Source organism: Oryctolagus cuniculus, chromosome 9 (genome assembly GCF_964237555.1).
Source record: "Oryctolagus cuniculus chromosome 9, mOryCun1.1, whole genome shotgun sequence".
In the NCBI taxonomy this organism is placed as follows: domain Eukaryota; kingdom Metazoa; phylum Chordata; class Mammalia; order Lagomorpha; family Leporidae; genus Oryctolagus; species Oryctolagus cuniculus.
Window position 1 is genome coordinate 35,345,173 of NC_091440.1, and position 12,247 is coordinate 35,357,419.

At 37.9% G+C, this 12,247-nt stretch overlaps 1 protein-coding gene across 23 annotated transcripts in view; it reads left to right on the plus strand.

The window, feature by feature from the left end:
* Positions 1–12,247, plus strand: part of MYCBP2 (MYC binding protein 2) — a 304,484-nt gene that overhangs the window by 223,190 nt on the left and 69,047 nt on the right. For 11 of the 23 annotated variants that reach the window (XM_051850575.2, XM_051850577.2, XM_051850583.2 and 8 more), the window contains one exon: positions 1,255–1,434. The exons of 3 other annotated variants lie outside the window; for them this stretch is intronic. In XM_051850575.2, coding sequence (XP_051706535.2) covers positions 1,255–1,434 — 180 coding nt within the window. The remainder of the gene's footprint in view (positions 1–1,254; positions 1,435–12,247) is intronic. 9 more of the 23 variants (XM_051850578.2, XM_070048693.1, XM_051850582.2 and 6 more) reach the window with 1 other exon arrangement.

Consider the following 12,247-nt stretch of genomic DNA (forward strand, 5'->3'; position numbering starts at 1 on the left):
ATAAATTATTAACTTTTAAAAATGTGATTTTGCCAATAATCAAAAATGGCATGGATTTGTTAATAGGCTTTTAAAAATATTTTGATGGAGCAAATAAGTGTTAACAAACTCAAATTTGATTAAATGTATCTAAATTTTATTTATTTATTTATTATTTTTGATGGGCACTCCCATTGTTTTAACTTTCTCCTATCCAAGATCAAGGAATTATTTTTGTGCAAAGTTTATTTTTAACCTTAAAGCAATATTTTATTAAACTCTTTATAATCTAACTATTCTATGTAATCTACAATACTTATTAATAAAAAACAAAAGTAAATACCTTGTACATATAGTTCTTTCCATTGAAAACTGTCCCATTTGGTGCTTCAGTTGAAGTGTTCATTTATGAAATTTTATATTTAAGAAATATGACTGGAAAACTATTGACTAGTTTCTGCATCAACTTATCTGGAGATGATTTTCCCCTCTTTAGCATAATTTAAATTACTTAATTTACATATCCTTATAAATAAAGAATTATCTACCCAATTATATTATTTCTTATCTTTAAAAATATTTTCTCTCAAATTCCTTTTTATGTAGTTAGAAGAAAAATAGCAGAATCATATTTAAGTCACTATTCAAATCAGGAGACTTACATTCCTTTTTATCTTAAAGGATTTAATGGATTTTTATATTACCCATCCAAACAAAAAGCTCATGTTCTTTAGAATTTCTTTGGCAGTAACAGCATAGAAAAGGAAAGTATTAATTTCTACCTTTAACGTAAATATAATGTTTAGTTAATAACGTGTACTTCATCCCCATTGATTGTAGATTTTAAAGAAAAACTACTCATATGATTGGTGTGTTTTCTGCATTAACGACACTGCAAATGAGTCAGGTTGGCATTTGTCATTGTTGGGCATCATGGAGATTTACAGTACTGAGATTTTTATTTACATTTGTACACTGTCGAAGCAACTTGTCATTGATTCTTCATACACTCTTTATCCTCCCATAAATAATGCAAAAATTGTGAATTTAAATAAACTTATTTTTGTAGGTGAACTGCTATATAAGATGTGGTGGAGTGCTTCCATTTGGGGGAAAAAAAAAAAACAGGTTGCAAAGTTTAGTCCCTAATTTGAGGACAATGATCAGCAACTTCCACACATTTCTGCATTGGCCCAGGTTTATTTAGTGTTTAACTGAATGTCATAAAGCACCATTTTCTTTGCCATTTGGGATGTTAATGATAACAAGTTGTAGTTTTGACTGTTTTGCCCGCTGCAGGTGACCAACTGAGTGCCATATTGAATTCCATTCAGTCACGGCCCAATCTCCCAGCTCCTTCCATCTTTGATCAAGCTGCAAAACCTCCCTCTTCCCTAGTCCACAGCCCATTTGTGTTCGGACAACCCCTTTCCTTCCAGCAGCCTCAGCTTCAGAGTAAGTCTGTCAGCCTTACCTGCCTCATGAAGCATTTCTGAAGCTTTGTTCTGAGTTGTCTAGCAGTTAATAATTAGTTATCAACTCCCCAGGCTGGTTTTGCTTGGTTGGGATGTTGTGGCCACCCATTTTTGAAGTATGTAAGCTATTCTTAGCTAAGGCATTATATAACTATTTATGCTCTATTTTAATTGCAGTATCAGGAAATACATACTATAAAAGCTGTTAAGAAAGGTATTTGTGGTTCAAAATTTTCTTTATTATGCATGACTGTGGTAAGCATCAGTTCCAGGGATAACTTTCATTGCTTTATGTTGGATTTTTATTACTTTGAGATGCTCCAATAGAATAGGTCTATTTCACTACACCAGTGAGTAGAAGAGAAACTGTATTTCTTTGGGTAGATTTGTTTGTTGCTTTTAAGTGCATTTGATATATATGAATTATACAGCAATTTAGGTTTCCAGATATTTTCAAGTTGTGTTTTCTCTTTCTTTTTATTTTGGTGCAGCTACAATTTGTTATTTGGTTACAGTTCTGCCTTCTAGGATTGGGCCTGCCTTTCACCCATGATTACAACTCACCTTAGTTTGGAACATTAGACCCAAACCAAGTACACTTACTTGATAGTTTTTCTTAAAAACCTCCTGAGCCTTCCACATAGACCTCTCCAAACCCTAGGCAGTATGACAACAATGTGTTCTTGGCATTTAGTTCTTATACTGACTCTCCAATATATAAACACATTAACTGCATGAGGAAGTTTCCGAAAGTCTCAATTTGTGCACCCATTGTTTGAATTCAAATGCACGACCTCTTTGCTTTGACAAAGTGCATTCATGCTTAGGGTAAAGTTATTTATCTAAAAAGTATTTTGATAACTGTTACTAGACTTAAGAGAATGCCAGCTGATTTCATTTTGATTAACAATCAGAGAAGTGTATAATTAGAAAATTGTGCCGTTCATTATTATTAAACATCTCAGGTAATGATAATACAAAGGATAAACTTTTTCACATTTGCACTTTATATTAGGCAAGTTTAATTAATGAGATTAATTAGTTTGGAAATATAAATACTCTTGATTTCTAGATTATCATCATCTCTATTCATACATGATGTTCACTTGAATCGTCTTAACACAAGAATTTCAGGGAAACAATTTTGACCTATATGTGAAATAACTTTTCCTCTGTGAAAAGCATTATTGTGAAGACTTAGCTTACTAATTTTATGTAGCAACAAATTTTTACATTTAGACATACTCAGGTTGTAAGAAGTTTTAAAGGACTGGGAGCAGAGGAGAAGGGAAAAGAAATCATAATCAGAAAAGTCATTTTAGAAAATCCAACTCTGTTCATTTTTCCCATTCAGTTTTTTAAAGAGAAATTGCTCTGGTAGAGTTATAGCAGCAGACAAAAGACCTAAGGTCTAAGGATCTTTTTGTTCCACCTAGAGGGTCATTGCAAGTTTTCACAGAAGCAAAGTATAAGTACTTTTTTTTTTTTTTTTTTTTTTTGCTTACCATTTTTTTGCTTACTATTTCAAAACAATATAAAGATCATAATAAAATGAGATTTGTTTTCATAGAGAATAGCAGGTTTCTAAGGGACATGTGTCAGCGTAATGTGATATATGTTGTACATAGAGGTATCAGTTCCACCAGTTCCATTACCTTCATCTTGGAGCAAATTTGAAATCATGGCCTAGACATCTCTGAAATGCCAAGTTTCTGAATCACTTCTTACCTGTGCTCCAACAGTAAGTTTGATCTTTTTATAAACCTTATTCTCAACAGAATATCATGGAAATTCCATTAAGCTGCTCTTAATCTTTAGCATAGCTGAAGAAGGTACAGAATCTGAAAATGACTTAGAATTGCATTTTTCATGTCATATCAGGAAAAATCATTGTGGGAAAAATAATTGTGACAGGATGCTCTTTTTTTTAAGATTTATTTATTTATTTATTTATTTGAAAATCAGAGAGAGAGACAGAGAAAGAGAGAGAAGTCTTCTATCCACTGGTTTACTACCCAGTTGGCCCCAACAACCAGAGTTGCACCAATCCAAAGCTGGTATCCAAGAGCTTCTTCTGGGTCTCCCATGTGGGTACCAGGACCCAAGCACTTGGGCCATCTTCCAGTGCTTTCCTAGGCCGTAGCAGAGAGCTGGATAGGAAGCAGAGCAGCCAGGACTCGAACCAGCGCCCATATGGGATGCCAGCACTGCAGGTGGCAGCGTAACCTGCTATGCCACAGCGCTGGCCCCATGGATGCTCCTTAACACTTCCCTGGTAATCCACTCTTGTGGAGTCTCACTACAGTGCACCCCATCAGCACTTCCTCTTGCTTTTGAATCACTCATTCATACTGAACTTCCCTGTACTGATGATTAAAATGAGCATCATTTTGTCTTGGGCTTATTTTGAGATACTAAAATAAAACATGTGTAGAAGACCATGTTTACTAAGATTTGCTTGTACTGATAGTCACCACTATGTGCTAAACACCATACTGAAGCCCAGACATGCTCATTGGGGAAAGCTCTGTTATCTCCATTGTACAATAAGGACTAAGGGTCTTAGGATAAATGATTTGCTTTAGTAAAATAGTAAAATAGGAGAGCCAGGACTCAAGGCCAGTTCTACTGATTACAAAGGCCATTTTAAAGGCCTTGCCTACATAAATAATGCAAAATGTATTCTTTAATATATATTTTTAAAGTTTCTGTTTAGTTCTAGCATCTAGACTATTAGCTTTGTTGTTCATTTAACTTTATCTTTTGCTTTTCATAGTTTAACTTCTTTTTTTTTCTTTTTTTTTTCTTTTTTTTTTTTTTTTTTTTTGGCAGGCAGAGTTAGACAGTGAGAGAGGGAGAGACAGAGAGAAAGGTCTTCCTTCCGTTGGTTCACCCCACAAATGGCCATCACGGCCAGTGCACTGCAGCCGGCCCGCTGTGCCGATCCAAAGCCAGGAGCCAGGTGCTTTCCTCCTGGTCTCCCATGCAGGTGCAGGGCCCAAGCACTTGGGCCATCCTCCACTGCACTCCCGGGCCACAGCAGAGAGCCAAACTGGAAGAGGAGAAACTGGGACAGAACCGGCGCCCCAGCTGGGACTAAAACCTAGGGTTGCAGTGCCAGCCAACTTCTTTTTTTTCTTTAAGATTTATTTATTTGAAAGGCAGTGTTACAGAGAGGCAGAGGCAGAGAGAGAGAGAGAGAGGTCTTCCATCCACTTGTTCACTCCGTAGATGGCCACAATGGCCGGAGCTGCGCCGATCTGAAGCCAGGAGCCAGTAGCTTCTTCCTGGTCGCCCATATGGGTACAGGGGTCCAAGGACTTGGACCATCTCCCACTGCTTTCCCAGGACATAGCAGAGAGCTGGATTGGACGTGGAGCAGTCAGGACTTGAACCTGCGCCCATATGGGATGCTGGCACTGCAGGCAGCGGCTTTTTCCACTAAAGCACAGTGCCGGCCCCTAGTTTAAGATGTAGCACTAATATTAAAGACAAAAGATTTTTCTCAATGTTTTAACTCAAGTTCCCATCAACTAGGTAAATTCTACAAAGATACATATTAACTGCCCCGCATTTAAACTTAGGTATTTCTGTAAGCATTATTATCAGCAATATTTAGAATTTTTTCCCTTACAAGTAGGTTTTTCCGCTAGTCTTTGAAATTTAAAGTAATCTGGGGCCGGTATTGTGGCCTAGTTGGCTAAGCCTCCACCAACACCACTGCTGGAATCCCATATGTATGCCGGTTCAAGTCCCTACTGCTCCTCTCCCTATCCAGTTCTCTGCTATGGCCTGGGAAAGCAGCTAAGATGGCCTAAATGCTTGGCTCCAGATCAGCCCAGCTCTGACCCTTGTGGCTATCTGTGGAGTGAGCCAACAGATGGAAGACCTGTCTGTTTATCTCTCCCTCTCTCAAATAAATAAATAAAATAATTTAAAAAAAAAATAAAGTAATCCATCATGTTAAATTAATTTGGTAATTTTTAATTAGCAGTTATTTTTATTGTAAATACATATTTTTTCAACTGTTATTCTAATGAGAGAATAATTACAGCAATGAAAATCTTACATGCTTAAAATGGGTTTGCATGCAAGAGAGTGAGAGAGGTGTACATATAAAAATTTTCTATACTGTTCTACAGTTTACTTTTTTTATTCTAAAATTGGAATTTGTAAACAGTTTGGCAGTAAGTTTCCAGTGGACTGAAGCTTGCCGACCTTCTTAATGAATATTACATTCCTTATTTTCATTAACTTTTTTCTATTCCTTTTAGAAGTATCATTTTATGTCTTTTAGCTCCTAATAGTACCTCACAATTATAGATATTCAGGGAGTATTTGACTATAGATATCATGCATTTCTTGTAATCTTGTGATAGATACTCCAGTATTTACTCAGAGTATAATACATCTTTAGAGAAATAAATTTCTCTCAGCAGTAAATTGGTAAAGTAATTAAATTACTGAAGTAATAAAAACCAGCTATACCATGATGTCTAATAATTCTATATTTACATGAATTCTAAGCAAGATTCTCAGAACTAAAAACTATTTCAGATGATTATGTGTAGTATAGCATTTTGTCATTTTCTACCCATCATCCAAGAGACTAAATAGTTTACCATTAGAAATGGTAAAGTCTAAGTTTACTGTTCTCTCAGAAACTTTGAATTTGGAATGTATAATTTATGTCAGAGTGTGTTGGTGTAATACTTTCAAGCCCTTGCAGCAAAAGGTTTTCTATTATACTCATATGAAAAATGTTTAAATTTGTTAAATGTGGAAGAAGCCTCATTTGGGTATCTGCATGGATATTTATTTACATAAGAAAATATTAACATGTACAAAAGTGCTGTGTCTACATGACTTGTAGAGATGCAGTCATTTGATTTTCTGCTCAGATTTCCCCTCCAAGCAACTTGGAGATATTTGATGTTTCCCAACCGTAATGTTAGTTCATCCCTAAAATGGGATACCTGGTAAATGTTACCTGATAATATTGTTGCTGTAAATGAAGATACTTTGTGTCGCTCATGAGCTCAGGAAGATGTGGAAGAAGGCATTGTCTGGGAAAGCAGTCTATTCTCAGTGTAGAATGAATTGTAAGAAGGAATTTTAAAAGAGACAAATAAGTTTTCCTACCTACTTCTCAGTCAATTTTTATAGCAAGGGCAGGAGAGAGAAAAAGAAATGTGTATATAGAATATTTCTTTGTTTTGAGATTAATTTACTATAATGAGACTATGTGCAGATGTTAGTTTGAATTTTAATAGAAGTATCAGCTTTCTATATAAGACTTGGATGACATTTCTGTCCTGGACTACAATCACAGCACAGCATTTATCTGTGTGTTTGCTTACTGTGAAGCTGTGTGAATAGAGCACTTGATTTAAGATTAGGACAACACCAGTGTTTTTATTTTCTATTCTCCCCTCCAACTAGTTTTTTGACGCTAATCTGCTTCCTAAATTCCTTTTCTGCTCCTACAGAAAAATGATACAATGGCTTTCTATCAAGATTTTGAGAACTGAAGGCCAGCTTTTGTTCAAGTACTAAAGTTCAATAAAAGTTTTCACACTGGAACCTATGCCATCTGTCACAGCAACCAGTAGATTTAAATTAGTTTTGGCTGTAACATCTCCAGCATCTCTTCAGATCCTTATTGTTTTACTCATGTGTGTCAACTTCTTTCAGCTGAGCCATCTCCTCTGCGGTATATGAAAGCGCTGGCCCCAGTCCTTGTTTCTTCATTAGCAGTCTCTTCATCCTCTGTTCACTTCGTCCTAAGATTTCAAACTAAAGGGAATACACAGGTTGTTTATAAGGCATTGTGTTCTAGCGCCTTCTCTTGTCTAGATCTGATCTTTTATCTCTTCTCTCTCCCCACCTCCTTATTGGCTTCTCTGTTTATTCCACCCCTTGTTACCACCTCTCTTCAGATGTCTTATTCATTCTTCCCTTTACTCACCTGTTTTTTATTACATGTTTATGCTACACTATGTTATGGAGACCAATCGGTAAAGAAAATCCAATTACTGTTCTTGCAAGTCTTCTGGAGTGTGTAGGATACAATTGTGTTTAAGAGAAAAATTGATAACATGGTTTAAATGCTACAGGAATAGCATTTCACAGGATGTAAAGGAAACAAAACATTCTTGGCTCAACTAGGGGAGTTTAGGTTGGAGAAGGCATTCAAGAAAGAGGCAGTTTCTACTCAGAATGTTAAAGGATTCACAGTCATTTATCAGGAATGGGAGGCTGGGGCTGGAAAAGGAGGTAAAACTAGCATTCCAACTGTGAATATAATATGAGCCTATAAGAGCCATCTATTAAAGCAGTAAATATTTCTTGAGCACCACCTACATGCCAGGTATAGTTCTAAGCACTGGTCATGCAAAGAGGCCAGTTTATAATCCAGTCAGTAATCCAGGTAAAAAGTGATGGTTGCTTTACCAGAGCAGTAGCCAAGGAGATGGTAATAGGAATACTTGATATATTTTTAAGGGATATCACCAAGATTTGCTTAGAATAAACAAGCAGTAAGAAGAAGGAAGTAGTAAAAGATTAATCTAAGTTTTCTGATCAGACATTTAGAAGAATATAGTTCCATTATTAAGATCATTGCAGCAGGAGCCATTGTTTTGATGCAGCAGGTTGAGCCACTATTGCCAGCATCCCATATTGGAGTTCTAATTTGAGTTCCACTCTGCTCTGTTTCTGATTCAGCCTTTTGCTAATGCACCTGGGAAGGCATTGGAAGATAGTTCAAGTGCTTGGCCCCCTACCACCTTTGTGGGAGACCCAGGTGGCTTCTTGTTTTGGCCTGAACCAGCTCTAGCTGTTGGAGCCATTTGGGAAGTAAGCCAACAGATGGATGATAGCACTCTCTGTGTCTTCTCCTCTCTCTTTGTTGATCTCCCTTTCAAATAAATAAAATATATAAATAAATCTTTAAAAAGACAATTGCAGCAGGATCAAGTTAGTGAGTAATAAAAAGGGTTTCACTTTTGACATCATATAGGTAAAACTACTATTATATAATAAACTCCAGAACTTCTGCACTGTATCTCATTACTTGCACTGAGCAAAATTAAATGTTTATATTTTAGTGCAGGCTTCTCATCCTTAGCAATAAATTGTCTCATTCTGCCTTTAGTTTAAGAAATCTACACCAACAGAGGCCCAACAAGTTGTCTACCTATCAATTGGAAATTGAGAGAGATCTCAATGTCTTGCCCACATCTTACAGTTAGCTGACAAATTCTAAGTCTCACTCACTCTAGTGGCATTTTTTTTTTTTTTTTTTTGACAGGCAGAGTGGACAGTGAGAAAGAGACAGAGAGAAAGGTCTTCCTTTTTTGTTGGTTCACCCTCCAATGGCCGCCGCGGCCAGCGCGCTGCGGCTGGCGCACCGCACTGATCTGATGGCAGGAGCCAGGTACTTCTGGTCTCCCATGGGGTGCAGGGCCCAAGTATTTGGGCCATCCTCCACTGCACTCCCTGGCCACAGCAGAGAGCTGGCCTGGAAGAGGGGCAACCGGGACAGAATACGGCGCCCTGACCGTGACTAGAACCTGGTGTGCTGGCGCCGCAAGTTTGAGGATTAGCGTAGTGAGCCATGGCGCCGGTATCTAGTGGCATTTTTTTTCCAACTACATCTCAGTGACCTTACATGGACTGTAAGAATTAGAAAACAACAAGAAATCATGTAAGCCAACTTTATTTTATTTTATTTTATTTGAAAGGCACAGTTATCAGAGAGAGGAAGAGAGAGAGAGATTGATTGATTATTCACCCACTGGTTTGTTCCCCAGACTCCCTAACAGCCAGAGCTGGTCCAGGCGAAAGCCAGGAGTTAGAACTCCATCTGGGTCTTCCACATGGATGGCAGGGGTCTACTTATTTGACCCATCATCTGCTGCCTCCCAGGCACATTAGCAGGAAGCAAGATCTGAATAGGGAGCACTTGGATATGGGATGCAGGCATCCCAAACCTTCACTTAATCTTCTGCGCCAAAATACCTGCCCTCTATCCTTATTTTATGCCTCAAATTCCTAACATCCCTGACAACCTTTTGCAGATGGATGATTCTTGGTATCATGGCTGTTCTGATTGTCTGCACTTGGCAGGAAGATGATCACTACCCACCCCCCCATAGTGAAAGACAAAATAGAACATTTCCCTCTACTTTATTTGTAGTAAACCACTTACCTCTATTTTGAAGCAGTGAACTACTACCTGCGTTTTTCTTCTTTCACCAGATATTACTTTGAAAACACTTTTGTTTGTGGTTTAGATTTTAGCACTCTTTGTGCCAAATAAGTGTTATATCCTGACAGTATCACATCTGGAAGCAGAATCATGTTAAGTTTAAATGTAACCACTCAATCAGAGGGCCTGTGTTCTGTGATGTGTACTTATTACTTTTCCCTTTCAACAAATTTGCAATTTGTGGAAAATGTTATTGGTTGAGGATCAATGCCTGTATTTTCTGGGAAGTTTTTGAAGCTGTTTTTTCTAAGGCATAGGCCATCCCAAACTCTGAAATGATATGCTTTTTCCAAATGTTATTTCCCCTAACCAGGTTTACTAGAGATTTGCTATGTATTCAGTAATATGCTATGTATGTTTTATGACAGGGAAGTTATATCTAGAAGTCAGAGAAATATATTTTGAGCAGTATCTGTTGTATGTATTTCCTTCCATTTTCTTTTCTAAACTTAGATTGGATGGATGTTATAGACCACTGTAAAACTTATTTTTATCTTTACCTTTTGGTTGGGATCACACTGAATCTGTAAATTGCTTTGGATAGTATGGACATTTTGATATTAATTATTCCAATCTATAAACATGGAGGATGTTTACATTTTTTTGTGTCTTCTTCTATTTCTTACTTTAATATTTTCTAATTTTCATTGTAGAAATCTTTCACATCCTTGGTTAAATTTATTCCAAGGTATTTAAATTTTTTGTAGCTATTCTGAATGGTACCAATCTTCCAAGTTCTTTCCCAGCCATGGCATTTTTTATGTATACAACGACTGTTGATTTTTATTTGTTGATTTTATATCCTGCAACTTTACCAAACTCTCTTATGAGTTCTGATAGTTTCTTTTTTTTTTTTTATTTGACAGGTAGAGTTATAGACAGTGAGAGAGAGAAACAGAGAGAAAGGTCTTCCTTCCATTGGTTCACTCCCCAGATGGCTGCCACAGCCAACGCTGCGCCGATCCGAAACCAGGAGCCAGGTGCCTCCTTCTGGTCTTCCATGCGGGTGCAGGGCCCAAGCACTCCACTGCCCTCCTGGGCCGCAGCAGAGAGCTGGACTGGAAGAGGGGCAGCCAGGACTAGAACCTGGCACCCACATGGGATGCTGGTGCCGCAGGTGAAGGATTAATCAAGTGAGCCACGGCACTGGCCCCCTGATAGTTTCTTAGTAGAGCCTTTTGGTTCCCCCTGTATATAGTATCATTAAACTGACAATCTTGTTCTAGCTTTCATTACTCTGTAATTTTTCCCCATCTTCAATATGGTAAGCTTCTGGTCCATTCACATAATTCCATTTATCTTCCTAAATATATATTTTAAAGAAGGATACTTTTTCTACTGATAATAGTGATATTGCATCTAAAATCTGTGGTATTATGCATACACAGATACCATGGAATATTATTTGGCTATAAAAAGAATGACATTCTATCACAATTATAGACATGTATAGCATGAACAGAATACAGTGAAATTTGAACACTGTTAAAAGACTTACTTGGCCATCGCCGCAGCTCACTAGGCTAATCCTCCGCCTGCGGCGCCGGTACCCCGGGTTCTAGTCCCGGTTATTCCTCTTCCAGTCCAGTTCTCTGCTGTGGCCCAGGAAGGCAGTGGATGATGGCCTAAGTGCTTGGGCCCTGCACCCGCTTGGGAGACCAGGAGGAAGCACCTGGCTCCTGGCTTCGGATCGGTGCAGCGCGCCAGCCATAGCGGCCATTTGGGGGGTGAACCAACGGCAAAAGGAAGACCTTTCTCTGTCTTTCTCTCTCACTGTCTAACTCTGACTGTCCAAAAAAAAAAAAAAAAAAAGACTTACTTACAAAACTTCCCCAGGTTCTATTAAATCTTTGTTAGGATTGTATTTACTAGTTTTACCAAGACCATAAAATATATAACTCCTGTATTTACTGTCTTCTCAACATTGAGAAACTATGACTGGTCATTGTAGCCCAGCAGGTTAAGCCACTTGCTTGCATGCCAGCATCCCATATCAGAGAGGCTGTTCGAATCCCAGATACTTTGCTTCTGATCCAGCTTCCTGCTAATGCACCTGGTTTAGCAGTGGAAGATAGCCCAAGTACTTGGCCATGTGCTTACCATTTGGGAAACAAGGGTGGAATTCCCCGTGGCTTTGACCTGGCCCAACCCTGACTGTTGTGGCCGTTTGGAGAATGAACCAGCATATAGAAGTTCTTTCTCTCGCTCTGTCGCTCTGGCTTTCAAATCTTTAAACAAAAATCAAGTACTACACAAGATGAGAAGAGTGTTACATGCTGAAGATTATTTCTACCTGTTGTTATTTGTAGTTTCATAATATAATGTTCTTTGAAAAAGCAAATTCTCATCAACATTATTGCCCATTATCAGAATATTTAGTAGTGATGTTGGCATACGTACTGTGATTATATTCCTGTCCTCTTGAATGTAATGTATTGCCATTATATTGCCCTTCCTGATATGCCATTCACAGTTCTTTTAACACAGCCCACTAGTAATTTAGTAAATTATTATATGTATC